This window comes from Canis aureus, chromosome 12, assembly GCF_053574225.1.
Source record: "Canis aureus isolate CA01 chromosome 12, VMU_Caureus_v.1.0, whole genome shotgun sequence".
Lineage (NCBI taxonomy): Eukaryota > Metazoa > Chordata > Mammalia > Carnivora > Canidae > Canis > Canis aureus.
The window spans coordinates 35,604,891-35,623,879 of record NC_135622.1 but is presented as its reverse complement, the minus strand read 5'-3'; the positions used below and the strand labels follow the sequence as shown (position 1 = coordinate 35,623,879).

The window sequence follows — 18,989 nt, the reverse complement described above, 5'->3', positions numbered from 1 at the left end:
AGTAAACAGTATTAATGAATATATGCTGCAAAATTGCCTTTAGAAATACCAACACTGTAGTAATATACCATTCTCAACCTAGGACACTTAGGAAAGTTTACCTGACACCAATCACATATTTCTGTGGCCTTAAGAAACAAAATCCTTGTTTAGTAATAATACCTGATTATAGTGCTCTTAGCATTGTCATAGTCTATTTGACTATTTGAGAGAACCACACTCAGAAAACAGCATGGGCTTTGAGAAAAATTTCTGGATTCAAATAACTGGCTAACTCTAGGCAAATTATCTATTCTTTTGAAACTTCAGATTCCTCTCTATTTAAAACAAAACAGAAAAACTGGGATAATATCAAATACAGGATTAAATGAAATTCTGTAAGTAAAACAGCCTAGGACAGAACCATGCACACAGTAGGATTTCAATAAATGGTACTTTAATTTCTTTGCATTTCCATCAATGCTAATATGACTGTCTTTGATACTTGGATAAATTGTCCCAGTCATCAGTTTATTCAGTATTCAGAACACTGAATGTATTGATACTCTACATTGCCTAATACTGGCCATGACTGTAAATTGAAACTGGATTTAAAGTCAACTATTTACCATCTCTTATATTGTATTGAAGCTTTTTATAGGCATATGCTTTCTCTCCTCAAGCATTTCCAAAATGTTAAGCTCAAGGTAAACAGACCATGTTAATGTCTGTTAATGTCACAGACCATGTGAAGGTATTATTACTAAGCTATCACCAGCAAGAAACTTGTTTCAATATTTTTCTAAGTTTTAGTCAAGAATATACGAGGCATTCACATTCTCTGATCTAATGAGATGCACACTGTAACCAGAGAAATAGAAAGACAAAAGGCACAATTTATAACTAAGAAATAATTTTTCTCTGCTGAAGATCTCTGATCCAAAAAGGATTCTCTTGGTGTCCGCAAGATCTGGTTGAGCTATCTGAAGAGGAGGGATAAATCAAGAAATCAAGTATTTTATCTAGTCTACAGATGACTCACAGCGGGAATGTCACTGATCTCTCAAATTCAGCAACAGCTATCCTCTATCAGTAATAAAACTTCCATAATCTCCTCCAGTTCACATTTATTTCTACTCTTCTAATAATAAAACTGTCTGACACTGGAGAAAGGCCCTTGTGGGCACATGCTGGGTTCTAGACCACCAGATTCAAGGACACAAGAACAGGGACTCCCTGTAAGCACCCCAGCAAGTGGGGCTAAGACTAGTTTGGTGACTGATAAAAGCGTCTATACCAACCCATGTCTGTTCATGCTTACAGAGGAACAAAGGGACCAAGCCAAGAGCTGGCAGATAAGTGACAGCAACAATGCTGCCATTCCAACTATACCTTTTGTGGGTATGAAAAGTACCTAATGGGATCAAGGCAAAAAGACAAAACCAAAGAGAAGTCCCTCACCTCTCTCAATCAGCCTTCCTTCCCTTCCACACCCTAAGCTCAAACCTAATAAACAATAGGATGGTACTGGGGTGGGGTTTGAGGATTCTGAACATGCCTACACCTCTTTATAACAGTAGAAATCTTCAGTACAGATAAGGGACTCCACAAATATGACAACCATTTAAAACACTGTATAAGGATTGTAAACAGCATTCAGAAGCTCTGGGAAACTATCAGATAATACCATCTCTCTCTCAGTGTCAGTTTTCCAACCTAATATCAGATTGTGAGTATGAGGGAAAAAATTCTAATTATGTGACAAGGTAAAGAAGAAAGAACTAGAAGAGATACTTGAGAAATTTAATAGCAAATAATTTGAGCATTTTTCTGCTGAAAAACTAATAATTAAAATACTCAAATACAGTTAAAATAGAATATTCTCACTTTTTGGCTGGGGCTGTTTTCTGCAAATTCCACATTTTTAATGTGTGATCCTCTGATGCTGTTATCAAAACAGGCTCAATGGGGTGGAAAGCAAGGGCTCGAATGCCATCAAAGTGACTTCGTAATGTAAACTTAGGGTTCCACGTCTTCCTCAATGCATCTTTATTATTTGCTATCTATTAAAGAAACAAAAGAAATATACCCATACATTTAGTTCAGGACAGGAAAAAAAGTATATTTCAACATTAATTCTTGCTGATTTGTCATTAAATCATCACGTTTTGCAACTTTCAAAACAATATAATTTCTAAATGTATATAATCAAATCAATAGACAAAATTAATATGCCAACAGTGCTTTTCTTTGAAGAAATATGAATCCTGTAACAAGAAAACAGGTAACAATTCAACATTGAAAGAAAATAACATAAAATAGATCTTCACTGGGATGACTTAAAAAAAAGATAAGATTTCAACCTAAATTATAGAATAGAATCTAATCTGTGATCAGAGCTGAAAAACTAAGTTACCTTTAAACCTGTTAACATTATAGAATACAATCATACTTCTGAGATTTTCAATACTTTCTACAAAGACCCAAATTTTCCTCATGAAATTGGAACAAGATTTATAAACTGGAAACATAAAATGTTAACGCTGTAAGAAACTATCAGATGTTACAAAACAATAGATTCCACTAGTAGAACATGTCATGTTGCTTTTCTCCATAAAAACTTCAATCCAACAACTAAAATAATGCATTTTTTCTCATTCCAACTTTTTTTTTTCATTTCCAACTAATGGTAAAGCCAAAGAAGTTCATGCTTAACTTTACACTAGCACCACATATGAACTCTTCAAACTTTGCAACTAACAATTATGCTAGGTTTAAGTAAGAGTAGGGCAAATACTGTTAACACTAGAGAAATATTACCATACTTACAATGACAAAAACAATGATACTAATAATAGCTGCTATTTTAAGCACTATTCATTATTTTGTATATTTTTCAAAAACTTAACATGCATTAACTCACTTAACTGTCACAACAACTATGAAGGAATTAACATTATTCCCACTTTATAGACTAGACATATAAGGAAAGGAGAAGTTAAGTGACTTGTCCTCTAGTAAGTGGAGGAGTCAGAATTCAAATCCAAGCGGTCTGGCTTCAGAGATTACATTCTTAATATAAACTATAACTTAGGACCCAGAAGTTTAAAACTTCGCAGAAAAATTTGGATAGAGCATGTCACAATTGGGGCAGTAAAAAGACAAAACAGAGGATGCAAGGAACTACTGTAAGAATTGGGGCTGGTTATCCTTGTGGGGGTAGGGGGGACCGGGCAGGCAACTAAGTTGACTCTTGTCTGCTCTTATTAAAGAGCTGAAAGGTTTTCATGTATAAAGACAATTCTATTCTTTCTGAATGCCTTAATGTAGTAGACAGCCACTAAGATGGTCCTCAACTAGCCCTAGCTCCTCATATTTATGTCCTGTGGAGTCCCCTTCTACATCATAGGATTACTCTGTGACCAATAACATAGAGCAAAAACTTTGCATCTTAAGTGTTCTTGCTGACACTGGAGGAAGCCAGTTTGCCATGCTGAGGAACCCACAGAGGCCCATGTGGTGTGGAACTAGTCTCAAGCCAATATCAGGAAGGAACCAAGGCCTTCCAACAACCACATGAGTGAGCTTGGAGGCAGATCTTCCCCAAGTCAAGTCTTCATTGAAGACTGCAATCCTTGCCTACATGTTGACTGTCTTGGACTGTCTGGTCTCTATGAGAGACCAGAACCACACAGCTAAGCTATCCCAGACTGCTGACCCTCCAGAAATTATAAAAAATGTTGTTTTACAAGTGGTGCAGTTTGTCACACAGCAATAGATTACAAGTTTATTAGAACTAGAGACTACTTTCAGAAGTGCAGATATAACACTAAGTTTTTTTAACTCAGATATGTTAAAAAAAAAATGACATTTCTCTAGAGACATGACCGAGTTCCAATAACATATTGAACTAAATCTTTGTGGGGTTAGTATAGAGAGAACACAAGTTATCTAACAGAAACATCTGCTTCTAGCTATGATCGACTAGATCATTAGGATCAAGTATGCACTTGAGGACAAGTAAAAAAGCAGAGCTAAAAATTTTTAAATCAAAACCAGCAAGATAGTGAAGAAAAAGCAGACCATAATCCAAGGGAAGACAGAATTCTAGAAAGCCTAATATTTGGACTTATTTTTCCCCAAATGTGTTTAGTGATTCCATAGGGATGGCTGAGAGGTAAAGCTGTGCTTCTGACAGTTGTGCAGTGCAAGGAGATACAAACTGGTGTTCAATGCCTGCCAAGAAAGTGGGGCTTGATGAACCTTCTGGCTTTTTAGGTTTTAAGTTCAAAGGGCTGCATTCTAGATAGAAGAGTTAACTATAAGAATACAATCCCTACAAAAGACATGAATAGAAATCTCACAGAGGAAGACAGACATGGCCAACAAGCACATGAGAAAATGCTCCGCATCACTTGCCATCAGGGAAATACAAATCAAAACCACAATGAGATACCACCTCACACCAGTGAGAATGGGGAAAATTAATAAGACAGGAAACGACAAATGTTGGAGAGGATGCGGAGAAAGGGGAACCCTCCTACACTGTTGGTGGGAATGTGAACTGGTGCAGCCACTCTGGAAAACTGTGTGGAGGTTCCTCAAAGAGTTAAAAATAGATCTGCCCTACGATCCAGCCATTGCACTGCTGGGGATTTACCCCAAAGATACAGATGCAATGAAACGCCGGGACACCTGCACCCCGATGTTTATATAGCAGCAATGTCCACGATAGCCAAACTGTGGAAGGAGCCTCGGTGTCCATCGAAAGAGGAATGGATAAAGAAGATGTGCTCTATGTATACAACGGAATATTACTCAGCCATTAGAAACGACAAATTCCCACCATTTGCTTCGACGTGGATGGAACTGGAGGGTATTATGCTGAGTGAAATAAGTCAATCGGAGAAGGACAAACATTATATGGGCTCATTCATTTGCGGAACATAAAAAATAGTGAAAGGGAATAAAGGGGAAGGGAGAAAAAATGAGTGGGAAATATCAGAAAGGGAGACAGAACATGAGAGACTCCTAACTCTGGGAAACGAACTACAGGTGGTGGAAGGGGAGGTGGGCAGGAGGTGGGGGTGACTGGGTGACGAGCACTGAGGGGGGCACTTGAGGGGATGAGCACTGGGTGTTATTATTCTATGTATGTTAGCAAATTGAACACCAATAAAAAATAAATTTATTTAAAAAAAGGAAAAAAAAGAATACAAGCCCTACAAAGACTACAGATCAGCTTTATATTATCTGAAAAACTGAAAATGGAATGAGATGATCCAGATTTCTAGTGGCTACAGATACGAGAGAAGCAAATTAAAATATGCTCCCTGAGGGAAGATATCACTCTAGGCCAGAAGTTATTGCTACAGACAACTTTTCAAGTATAGTTATCTGGACATAAACAATGCATGTGTAGGATATGCATATGCAGGATAATACAGCATAAATGAAAATGAGCAGAAACATAATCATAATTACTGCGTTCAAGAAGAAAAAAGACAACCTTGTAAATTTTGGAAGAAATCTATAAACAGTTAAAAAAAGAATTCTAGAAGCAAACAGTGTAAGACCTAATAGATGGGTTTAATTACAGATATGCATAACTGAAGAGAGAATTAGCGAACCAGAAGATGGGTCATAAAAACATCTAGACTAAAGTATGAAAAACAAAAGATGGAAAATATCCGAGAGGGAGTTGGAGAGAGGATATAGAAAGATTTAGGGATGCCTGGGTGATTCAGCAGTTGAGCTGATCCCAGGGTTCCAAGATCAAGTCTCACACTGGGCTCCCCGCAGGGAGCCTGCTTCTCCCTCTGCCTGTGTCTCTGCCTCTCTCTCATGAATAAATAAATAAAATCTTATAAAAGAAAAAGAAAAAAGGAAGACCCAACAATAGAGAGTTCCAGAAGGAAAAGAGAGAGAAAGAAGTGCAAAAGCAATATTTGAAGATAAATGGCTGAGAATTTCACACAAAATTGATAAAAATATATTAAGCCAGGGAGGTCTAAGAACTTCAAGGTTAAATAAAAAGAAAACTAAGCTGCAGCTGACATTCAAGACATAGGGAGATTATCAGTCAGAGAAAAAAAAATCAGACTACCACTCAATGTCCAATAATAGAAATGACTGATTTTAGCAGAAAACAACGGTGGAAAAAGATGAAATTATATATTTAGAGTGCTTAAAAATGAAACAAAACAAAAAAACCCTTGCCAACTGGAATTTAATACCAGATGTAATAGTTAACCCACTCAGGCGAAATATAGACAATGTAATAAAACAAGAAACTGAAGAAACTGGGCACCAGCAGACTTTTACCAAAGAGAAATATTAACTGTTCTTAGAGTAAAAGAAAAGTGACCCCAGATGGATAATCAGATGTGCAGGGGGGAATAGAATAAAGCAAAATGAGTAATGTAAAGTGGATAATCCTAACTGAATACTGAATGTACAAAACATTACCTTGTAGGAGATAAATGTCTAGAGAAAATACATAACAAGAATGATATATATTCAGGGTAGGAGGCTTTTTTTTTTCCTTTTTTTAAAAGATTTTATTTACTTATTCATCAGAGACAGAGAGAGAGGCAGAAATATTGGCAGAGAAAGTAGTACACTCCCTGCGGAGAGCTTGATGTGAGACTCAATCCCAGGACCCCAGAATCATGACCTGAGCCAAAGGCAGATGCTCAACCCTTGAGCCACCCAGGCGTCCCAGGGTAGGAGTTTAAGTAGTTAAAAGACTTAAAGGTCTTTGCATTAAAATTTTGATAAGAATGTGTGTGGTAATCTCTAGAATAACAATAAAAAAGAGTAATGAAAGAGTACATAATCTCCAAATAATGGGTGCGGGTGAAGAATTAAAAATAATCTGAATATAGGCAAAAATAGAAGAAAAAGGAACACAGAATAGGTAGCACAAATAGATGATGGACTTAAATCTAAATATATCAAGAATTACTTTAAAAAGAAATGGCCTCAGTGCTCCAAATAAAAAAGTTGTAAAAGATTTGATAAAAAAACAAAAGTCAACTGTTTTTATATACACAGACATAAAATGTAAAGATATTAAAAACAGAAATACTTTTTTAAAAGGATATATCATATATGTGGAAATGAGACCATTTAAATTAGGTTGTTATAGTTCCAGGTGAAGAAGAATTGGAGTTGATGGGAGGTTTAAAAACAAAAACAAAACAAAACAAAAACCCAACTATGGATTTTAGCTATTTTTGGAGGGAGAACCCAAAGACTTACTAATGAACTTAGCAAAAAGAGCTATTTTTGGAGGGAGAACCCAAAGACTTACTAATGAACTTACTCCTGAAAAGGAGGATTGTCTAAGAGTAAATTTTTGATTTACAGGAAGAGGAGTGAGTAGTGAAGTTGCTCTTTGGAGTACTTCCTTCTCATATCCACAGTCTGCTTAAGCATCCATCCTATACATCCTATATGGCAAGAGCTATACTGTGTTCTCCAACAAAGATAATGAAGTATCAAAGTGAGAGGATTTTAATGGAGATAAGACAGATTGTAAACACTTTATAAAATAAGCAACTGTTTTTCTGACAATTTACTGTCATTAACAATTATCAATGTATTTATAAACAACTGCATTGGGGATTAAGTAAATGCATGCATAAAGGCATCAAGATTTCAATTTTGGTCCAAATCATTGATGGGTCTGCCTTAATATCTGAAAAGAACCCTCTAGACATCCCTGCCTATAACAATAGCTTAAGTCATTTGTAGGCAGGGTATTCATTGATAATATACTAAAGAAGAAACATCTATGTTGGTAGCCTTAAACACAAAACCCAAACTTGGTAATAGAAAACGAATTCTTTGCTGTATCTAAAACCAATAAACAAGCTATAATGACTTATGGATCTAGGCAAATAATTTTAATCTCTAAGCAATGTGAAAAATACGATCATTTATAATATTTTTATATTTTCAAAGTTTGCAATTAAAATGGAACCAAATTCTATACTTGTGAAGAAGTTTTACTACTGTCTTTTTCTTAAAACTTTTTATTTTTAAGAAATGAGAAAAGAGCAACAAAAATAAAACCACGACTCACATCATAAGTTAGTGAGTCTGCTTCATTGGCCACTGTAAGGCCTGCCAATTCTCCAAGGCCCAGTTCACTTTCAAGGGCTTCATCTGCTCCCATGATGAAGGACTTCCCAGAAGAAGGAGGAAAAGTCAATGCTTCCACTGAAGGGGAAAGACAAAAGAAACATTAAAAAAAAAAAAAAAAAAAAACTTCTAAAGTGTAAACAATTAGTCTCTTAAGGGGTATATCTACATTTGATTACTGTTAAATGCTCTTAGACAAAATTCAGTGAGCAGAAAACCCTGAAGAACTAGCTGTTTGGGTTTTTTTAAATAGATTCTATTTATTTATTTGAGAGAGAGAGAGAACATGTGTGCATTAGTAGGGGCAGGGGCAGAGGGAGAAAAAGACTCCCCGCTGAGTGAGAAGCCCAACTCTGGGACTTGATTCCATGACCCTGAGATCTTGACCTGAGCAGAAATCAAGAGTAGGGTGCTTAACTGATTTAGCCACGCTAGGCACCCCAGAACTGGCTGCCTTTTCCATATCTTAACCATAACTAAAAGTATCATCTAATTAGAAAAGTACATGAAACAAATCAAATAGATCATTGTCCTTTCTTTCTCACAAAAAAAGGCTTTTCCTCATTTGATAGTTCTTGTTAATTACTCAAATTATTTCTTTCAATTATTAAACATATATATCTGAACACTGCTGGTCTCATTCAAAATAAAACTGTTTAATTCTATAACCTAAAGGAATACATAAAATTTCAAATGAAAGTGGTTACAACTGTAAAATATGCCTATATGAGGTAAAATTAATGCTGGTGTTAGAAGTCAGGATTATGTCTGGAGACCAAGGAAGGAGCAGTGATCTGAAGCACAGGCAGGACTTCCAGGGCCCTGGTAATGTTCTGCTTCTTGACTTAGGCAATGGTAAGACAACTGAACAACTCTAACATTTACTACTGAAAAGGAGGATTGTCTAAGTTTTAATTTTAATTAATTTTAATGCCAAAATTTCAACCAAATGACCCACATGAGACTAGGAGGCTGGGTCTTCAGCCAGGTGTTTTGTTTGTTTGTTTTCATTTCTCCTATTTCCAGACAACTTTGTTCAGGCAAGAAATAAAAATGATTCTTTAAAAAAAAAAAAAAAAGACTAAGATTCATGGGATGTGAGCATGTACAATGTTTGGGCTAATTTAAAGAATGCTCTAAAAATGACCAAGTAAAACCTGAAAACAAAAGAAGACAGCAACTCCTTCTACCATGCACCACTGCCTAAAAGCCAGTAGATGTGAAGGCCAGAAAGAGGGCAACAATGAGCAGAACTCACTTGATTGATCTAGATCTAAGATGCCTTAGAACTTAAGACTACACATGACATTTTATCTGGTATCTAAACATTAGCTCTAATTAGCTTTTACAAAATTACTGAACTGTACCTCTTAAGTATGGCTCTCTGTCTTCTGAATTATTAAAACAAAAAGTAATAAACATTTATAGCATATATGAGCTATAGATGTTTTTTTCTGAAATCAAACTGGAAACCAAGAAGCATCAGTCATGGACAATTAAATACACAATATATTTCTTGCCTACTTTTTTGATGCTGAAAACCTTTCACTGAGGAGGAAAGCTTAGGACCAACGTTATAGACAGTAAGTTAGATATTCAACTCCTCAGTTTTAAGGTTCTTAAATATCTATCAAGGGCACTTTCTGTGGCTTATGTAATACTTTTGCACATCTGTCATTTAGTATATAGTACTTAGTCTGCCTCTATTATTAGAATTCTGTCAGATGAAGTCTCTGATAAACTCTTCGGGAGTTATCAGAATAAAAGAACGAACTTTTCTCCTTATCTAGACATGATCTTAGAATAAATGAAACTGATTAAAATTCTCACATTGACAGTGAGAAGTGAATGTATCTCCTAATGAACAAAACATACCTAACTAATGAGGCCCATGACTTCACATCTTTAATTCAAAAGACATGTCTACATCGAAGAAATTGTACATTTAAACTATAGAGGTGTAAAAAATAAAAATAAAAAAACTATAGAGGTGTAATGTACATGTCTTTGTTATTAAATGTATAAGTAATAAATTCCAAGTATACTATAATTAACTCTAACAAATAACTAACCATGTCATGGTCAAAAAGTTCATTTAAAATTTACTCCAATCATAAGTCTCTCCATCAAGGTTCTATTGGTTTATGTCTCTCTAAAATGTAGTTTAATTTAAAAACCAAGAAAGAAAAACATTTAAGATTTTTCTGTGGCTTTTCCCTGGCTATTTTGTTCAACATTAATAACTTGAACAGATATGTTCACTGCAAATAACTACAGTATTTCAATTCAAGACAATTTTTAAAAATAGGTTTTGAAAAATATTTATTAAGATTATTTTATGTCATACTAGATTTTTAGCTTATGTAAATATATATTAAAATCAATTCCTAAATATAAACATTTTATATATTTACAAATAGATAAATCAGAACTTGTATCTAAAAGAAAGAACTGGGGCAGCCCCGGTGGCGCAGCGGTTTAGCACTGCCTGCAGCCCAGGGCGTGATCCTGGAGACCCTGGATCAAGTCCCACGTCAGGCTCTCTGCATGGAGCCTGCTTCTCCCTCTGCCTGTGTCTCTGCCTCTCTCTCTCTCTCTCTCTGCATCTCTATGAATAAATAAATTAAAAATCTTAAAAAAATAAAAATAAAAAATTAAAGAAAGACCTGTATTTATATACCATAAGATGGTGCTATGAAAACCTAGGAACCTAAATTTCTAAAAAGGAAATGGTCAAGTGTCAAGTGTAAAATATAATATGTAGTCTTAAAGTTATAATTATGAAATTATATAATAAATTATATAATTTATTTTTGTGGTTTGATGTTAAGTGAATAAAACAAAATAGTATTATTCTATCTGGGAATTGTAACTTTGTAAAATATATATATATATGTATACTCATTTAGATAGGGATTGAAAGGGAACAAAGTAAAAACAGAAAACAGAAAATGTGACTAGACTTTCAGGTGTCTTTTTTCCCTTTCTCATTTATCAGTGACAAACTACTTAAATAAAACATTTGAAAATATTTATATGAGTCTCAGGGTAAACATTTACTACTATTTACAGCCTTAATTTTCTCATTGTTGCAATGGGATCAATAAAACAGCCTATGTATACCAATACATGGCTTCTGTGGAGCCAGGGCATATTCTAAACTAGAATTTAGAGTTGGTCTTTAAGTTTACACACTTTTCAAGTCTAAAAGATTGAAGTTGGAATCAAACCCCCTTGAACATAAGAAAGGCTACATTTGGGAATGCTATGTAGATCAAACATTTGTAAAATAAAATTCTTTTCTTAGATACGTATATCCTGAACTTAGATATGTATATCCCTGTACTTTTTGTGCTCAGTGTCTTTTTTTTTTTTTTTTTTTTTTAAAGAGGAGAAGGAGAGAGACAGAGAGAGATGGTGGGGAGAGGCAGAGGGAGAGAAAGAGAGAATCCCAACCAGGTTCCACACTAGGCTCAATCTCACAATCCTGAGATCACGACCTGAGCTGAAATCAAGAGTCAGACACTTAACTGAATGAAGCCACCTAGGCACCCCGAGAGGTCTTACATACTTACCTTCATCTGCCCTATTTATCTCATGTTCAGGAAGCCTGGAGCTCGTGGGTCTGGAAGGTGAACCCACAGATGGCTGCAATGAGGGAAGTTCATCAACATCTCTCAAATTAGCAAGCATATCTTGTAGTTTTGACCTATTGGGCCCTAACCCAAAAAAAGGGAGGAAGAGAACAAAAAAGGATAGAATTATCCAACTGCATCAAAATGGTGCCACATATCTTATTAACATCTTCCTACATTCACCTTTAAAACTACCCTACCATATTAAAAAGTATTTTCCAAGTTTTCAAATTATTTTAAGTTTATTTCTTGAGAAGAATTATGTTTTACATATGTTTTAAAAATTAAGCTAATGGAATAATACTGCTATTTGCATGAAAAACAATGTTCATGTGCAATTTGGACCATTAAAAATATTATTCTATTATCCCTGTATACTGCTCTAAATGCAGATACCACAGATTGTGAAGCTACAGTGTACTGAATTAAACAATAACATCCCTTTCTGTTTGTTTAAGTTGCCTTCATTGCCTTACATCCTGAAGCTATGGTACCCGAGGTGAAGTCTCATGCCCTACTGATTACTTACCTGAGCTTTGATTCTTCATTCTCCCACATCCCTGTTTTGACTGTTTTATATAGGATAGAGGCTGAAACAGATCTTCGGTAGTTTTTCCTGTTACAAGTTTAATTAAGAATGGGAAAATCTTACCCATAGTCCATTATGGTTTTTTCCTATACCAGCAAAGAATACAACTACTTTTAAGCAATTTTAACTAATACCTAAAAATATATTTCAAGACAGTATGATTGAAGTACACAATCTGACTGGAAATATTTCTACTAGACCATATCAAAAGGACTCAAACTTTTCCAGAATAATTTTTAATTCAATTAAAAATATTTATGGTGATTTATAAATCCATGCTTCATGTAACAAGTCAAAGCACTGCTTCAGTTCTGTTTCTATCATGTGTTCACCTATTCCCAGATCACTGTTTTATTAAGACAACATGAACTGATAACGATGACCAAGATGTGCTGCGCCTCACTCTGCAGTCCCTCTATCCACAATGAAACAATTTAAAATTCTCTCCTTGAAGTCAATTTTCTTCCTTATCCAAAAAAACTATATGCTATTTGCCTGCATACTGATCATAATCCCCAAATTGAGAAAATCCAATAGCTTCCATTAGTAGGAATACTGTTCCAGTCAAATGGTGCCATTTTAGATCTTAGGTGCTAAATTCTAACTACAGCAATGCCTTGATATTTGACAAGAACTGAATAATATAATAGTAGATGGATTCTACATAAGACCTAGATACCCTTCCAATTGAGAGATGTTTAACATTTGAAGACATTCATTATTGTAGCATAAAGACATGAAGAAATACCAACTTTAAGCCAATCTGAAATTTAAAATATTTTCTCATTTATGATATTTGCATTAAAATTTCAGTGGAACTGGTTTTGCCATGGCTCTGAAAAATCCTAATAAAGCATGTCTCATTACGGTTTGCTAAGATTAAATTTTTTGTTCATACATTTGGATAAAAGATACAAAATGCTCTTATAATTTAATATTAATCTTTCTCGTGATTTAATTTATATTGAGGAGACATCAAATAACATCATCTCTCAGTTATTTAATAGTTGGTATAATGATAAAATCAAAACTAGTCACTGACTTTTTATCCATTCAAGCTAAATACTTGTAACACCTAAGATATTTTAAATAAAGATTTAAAAGTTTATCAGTAATGACTACACTACTTTTTCCAACTTTTAAATATATATTTCACTAAAGTGGATTTTATTAATCTTACTTTATACTACTTTAACATCTCAAAGGATGCAATTCCTCTTGCCACAAAAGGGAGACCCATGTTCATAGTGTCAATGAAAGTAGAAACACAAGGAAGTATAGTTTAGCCTTGCTCTCCTAAAAAGGTGTTTTAGATGGGTTTTCAGGGATGCTTGAAAGCCTCTGTATTTCTACTTTAATACTTAATTAGCTCTACTGCTAAACCTAATAATTTGTATAATGAGTTACATATGTATATATGATTCACAGGGCTAGCAATTTCATTTTAGCTCCCATTTTTTATATAGTAAACATCTTACCAAAAAGAAAAAGGCTAATTGGTAATATTACTATAAATGAAATTCACCAAAATTTTTAAATTACAAAATAAATACTCTTAAAAGTTGTGTATTTGACTCTTGTGCCCTGTATAGCATATAGTGGTGAGAGCAAATAAACTGTGTGTTATGAACACAGAATATTCAGGGGTAGAAATTAACTTTCTAGCTCTAGGTCCTAAAAGTATATGCAGTGCAATAATTTTGGTGGATTGCCAGAGGGTCATACTAAATCAGATTTAAAATTATCAAGAATGAAAAATCATTGTGGTAATTAAGCATATACACTTTGAAAATGAAATTAGTACTATGTTTTGAATATAAAGTCCCAACTCTCATGAGGCTCTAGATGTATTATTGGGATATATTAAGATTCATAATCATATGCATAGTTATTTTATTTTTTTAAGGTCATACTCAAATAGCTAACCATTTAATTTCAACCCCTGAGAGCAGATGAAAAGGAAAGAGATCAGGAGCAGAAAAGAAAAAGAGTAAGTGGTTTTAGGAAAACATTGAAAAAAAAAAATTGGGGGATGTAAAAGAGGCAAGATTTATGATTTACAGATACAATGTTTTCCACTTACTCTTCACCCCCTTTTTCCCCTTTCTCTCCTTTTTGTATTGTTCCTTGAGTTTGGTAATTACTCCCTGGTCCACATTCCAGGCTTCAGGCACGAGACACTGGTCTTCCTTTTCTAAATAAGTGAAACAAAAGAAACAGCCTTTTTAAATAAAATATTGAACACCATAAATCAATTCACTGTTATGTCAATGAATGACATAACCATTTTCTTCATTGTATCACTAATTTTAAAAAGTTATTGCTTATTCCTTAGATGTGTAAATCATACAAAATCTAGTATCTAAGAAATGACAATCAATTCAATTTCCCAGGTAATAATAAATTTCTCCTGAAAGAAACATAGAAAAAATAATCCTAGAAGATCTGTGTGACTTTTAATAAATTAAGCCCAAAAACTCTAGAAGAAAACCCTCATTTTCTGAATTCAATTAGGATTAACTCACAAAAAATTTATGTAATGAGAGGTTATTATTAAGAGATTATAGAAGTCTTCAATAACCTTTTCACTTTAAAATTTTTATATTTTTGGCATGTGTTCAACTAATGATTTTTTTTACAGTCCTTATAAATAGCACTGTGTATACTTATTAATCAATCTTCATTCAAAATTTAAAGCAATGTAAGTGATTTGTTAATTTACAAATTCTTAAGTAGGAAACTGAGCTTCTAGTAGATAGTAGATAAATTCAATCAATAATTTTCACTATTATAGAAGAAAATTTAAAGAATGAGTTATATATTTTATACTTAGTACAAAATTATTTATATACTATGTAATGTATTAGCTCAGAACTCTCACTTGAACTCCAGAATCATATATCCAACTGCCTACTCTACATTTCCATTAGAAAGTCTAACAGATTATCTCAAATTAAACATGTAAAATCAAATTCCTAATCTTCCAAACCCAGTATGTTTCATCATTGTTGCATTTGCTCAGACCGAAAAATCTCCCTTTCATACTTCACATCAAATATTTCAGAAAATACTGTTTTTTCTACCTTCCAAATATATCCAGAATCTACTTAGCACATGTACTACTTCTCTAGTTATTCTGTCTCTTGCTAGAATTACTACAATAATTGTCCCCTCTCTCTTCACACCAATACTATTGTCAACATGGTGCTCTAGGTAATCTATTCTCAAAAAAGCCAGAATGATGCTTTAAAATAAAAGAGATCAGTCACCCTTCCGCTCAAATTCCTCCAGTGGTTCCCCATCTCACCTGTGTTCTAAAGTCCTACATGATTTAGTCATTTTTTACCATATTCCCTTTGGAATCACTCTGTTCCAGCCATTCTGATGATCCTTAAATTCCTCAAGCATATCAAAGCTGCTGCTATCTTGGGGCCATTTGCTGTGGCTTTCTTTTGCCTGAATATTCCTTCCATAGAAACCATACTGCTAAACCACCAATCAACTTTGAATGTTTTGTTCAAATGTTACCCTCTAAATTGGACCTACCCCATTACAATTTTAAATTGTAATCTGTCTCCTCCACTTCACCCTGACCCCAGCACTCTCTATCCCCCTTACTCTGTTCTACTTTTTCTATTTTCCAAAGCATCTAACACCTTCTGACATGCTCTATCACTTATGTTTATATTCTCTTAGTAGACTATATGGACCACAGGGGTAGGGATCTTCACCAAATGACTTGGCACACAGAAAGCACTTGAGCAAAATTTGTTAAATGACTGGAATAAACCAAAATGAAACAGAATAAACAGGAATCTATTTTTAACAAGTTAAATTTCAATCTGCAGTTTAAAAACCTTAATTGGGCCTCTGAATAGATTAAATACAATAAATTTTAAAACTCAATATTTTTAGGGCTCTAACTATATAATCTATCAATAATAAAAAGTCTCTAATTTCCCAGAAAGATCTAACAATTAAAATTGTTAATATTTCATCAATCACGTAATAACTTAAACTGGGTAGCTTTTGAATCCTACAATGTCTTCAGTTTTTTAAATTAAAAGGTAAGCCTTATTGTAATCTTCACTGGACTCACAGCAATAGTAATGGAAGATCATGGAAGATGTGTGGTAAAATCTATTTACTTTTCAGAAATAACAACATTCTTTACCTAGGTATGTTCACTCCTTTTTTTAAGAGGGTGGGGAGAAATCAATAAAGCACTTTATACGGTTTAAATGTCCATTCAACTAAACAGGATTTGCAATCTAGTTCTATTAATTGCTTAAAAGTGAATATTTCTGAATATAAATAATGAAATCCTAAAAACATGTAAGGCTAAACTCCTGGTAAAGAAACCTCTAGTCAACTGAAAGATTCTATTCACTCATACTCAGAAATACCCAGTAAACTACTGAAAATGGAAACAGCTCAAAGGTGGGACTAATCAGTCACTCATGTTTTCACCAGTAACTTCACAGAAGGTTAGCTTAAAACATACACATGTATCATAAAATACCCTGGGCTGTGACTCACACTATAAAGCAAAGGAAGTGACACAAGAAACAATGCAGCTGTCTTTGGAGAGAAATGAATCGAAATACCCTAGCAATAAGACTGGCAATGAAAAAAAGCCAACTTTCATTTATGCAGATGTATGATTCCTCAGAGAAAGACTTCTGTGAACCACAGTGGATCTAGCTATGCTGGTAGAACTGGTGCCTAAAATACCTGAATAACTTGATATATAAGCTCAGTAGTAACAATACAGAAAAGAGACTTCAATTTCCCCCTGGTTCCCAAGTAAAAAAAAAACAAAAAAACTAGTCGCTATAAAGCCATTATATACTTCAATGACTAATTTTTTTAATTTTTATTTATTTATGATAGTCACACAGAGAGAGAGAGAGAGAGAGAGAGAGAGGCAGAGACATAGGCAGAGGGAGAAGCAGGCTCCATGCACCGGGAGCCCGATGTGGGATTCGATCCCGGGTCTCCAGGATCGCGCCCTGGGCCAAAGGCAGGAGCTAAACCGCTGCGCCACCCAGGGATCCCTCAATGACTAATTATCCCATATAATAATTACCTTCAAATTTGCCACAAAAAAAGGGAAAAGTGGCATCATAAGAATTCCTGACAACAAAACCCCAAGGAAAGCCCCCAATTTAAAACTAGACTAGTTGGGCAGCCCTGGTGGCTCAGCGGTTTAGTGCTGCCTTCAGCCCAAGGCCTGATCCTGGAGACCCGGGATCAAGTCCCACATCGGGCTCACTCCATGGAGTCTGCTTCTCCCTCTGCCTGTGTGTCTCTGCCTCTCTCTCTCTCAGGAATAAATAAAAAATAAAGTATTAAAAAAAAAAAAACTAGAATAGTTACTGATTCTCTAACCTTACCTGTCTTTAAAGTACATAAAACCACAACTAAGGGAGTCCTGGAATTCTTCAACCTCAAAAGAAAATTTTCCTCTCATTCTTAATATCTCTCCCTCTTCCTCACTCACACTACATATACACACACCTGATGGAACTGATCACTTTGGAAGAACTCATCACAATGATAACAATTCATTTCCAAACCTCTAGAATAGTCTATGCTGTATAAGTTTTCCCCAAAATAATTGTTTTACCTCCTGATGTTTAAAATTTTAAATTTGTTTACAATAATTTGCACCAAAGAATTCTATGTCTTGCACAAACTGATGAAATCTTCCTAGAATGAGTTAACTACAGATTTTTAAATTTATACTTCTTTTGCACAGAAGATGCCAGAGATAAGTCTCTAAAATTCTTTATTACATTCTCATACTCAATTTCCACAATCTAGACTTGCAAGTTCTACTATCTAGGCAGGAAACAGAACAGTCTGTATATGGGTTCAAATGCTTTTCATGGTTTATTGCTTATATTAAAAAAATATACATATGAGATAACTAGTTGTATAACTTTCTTTAAATACACACACACACACACACACACACACACACAAACACACAGATATACCCTGGATAAAAGGTACCAGCAGTAAAAGGTTCACAGGATATTCAAAATTTCAACATTATAAGAAATTTGCAGTGTTCTTCAAGATGTTGCCCTTCTGGTAAAATACTAGCTTCTTTTATTTACTTAGTATCTCTGGCTGGATCCAGTATGCTTCCTTACCCCATTCTGTTCCATCGCCTGCACTTCTAGACTCACTGTCTCCTTCCTCGGATGTAACCAAGAAGTCAAATTCCTTTAGAGCTTCTTTTGTATCTCGATCTTCACTGCTATCAGGCAATGCTTTTTTCCTAACGATCTAATGAAAAAACATGCTAAATTAAAATTTTAGGATATTTATGAAATTAACTTAAATAAAGGAAAACAGTATCCCTTTATCACTGAATAAGAAAACCCAATTATTGGCTTCTTGAGAAAATATATTTTTGTTATAATACTTAATTCAATGTAAAACAGATAATCATTTTAAAAAGATATACAGTATACATTTTAAAGTAGTAATTTCAACTTTGTTCAATGATGGCTTATTTTAAATAAGCTAATGAAATCATGTATTGAAAATACTGGAATATAAGAAAGGTATTTATAGATAAACAAAAAATGTCCCTGACATACTACTGTACTGAGAACCACAACCAT

The 18,989-nt window shown here is 34.3% G+C and overlaps 1 protein-coding gene across 3 annotated transcripts in view; it reads right to left on the bottom strand.

Annotated features, from left to right (window-relative positions):
• Positions 1-18,989, bottom strand: part of STRN (striatin) — a 105,823-nt gene that overhangs the window by 27,297 nt on the left and 59,537 nt on the right. For 2 of the 3 annotated variants that reach the window (XM_077843619.1, XM_077843617.1), the window contains exons 7-12: positions 18,513-18,648; positions 14,435-14,545; positions 12,292-12,378; positions 11,703-11,846; positions 8,069-8,205; positions 1,867-2,042 (exon numbers count right to left, since the gene is read on the bottom strand). In XM_077843619.1, the coding sequence (XP_077699745.1) occupies positions 1,867-2,042; positions 8,069-8,205; positions 11,703-11,846; positions 12,292-12,378; positions 14,435-14,545; positions 18,513-18,648 (791 nt within the window). The remainder of the gene's footprint in view (positions 1-1,866; positions 2,043-8,068; positions 8,206-11,702; positions 11,847-12,291; positions 12,379-14,434; positions 14,546-18,512; positions 18,649-18,989) is intronic. The other variant, XM_077843618.1, reaches the window with a different exon arrangement.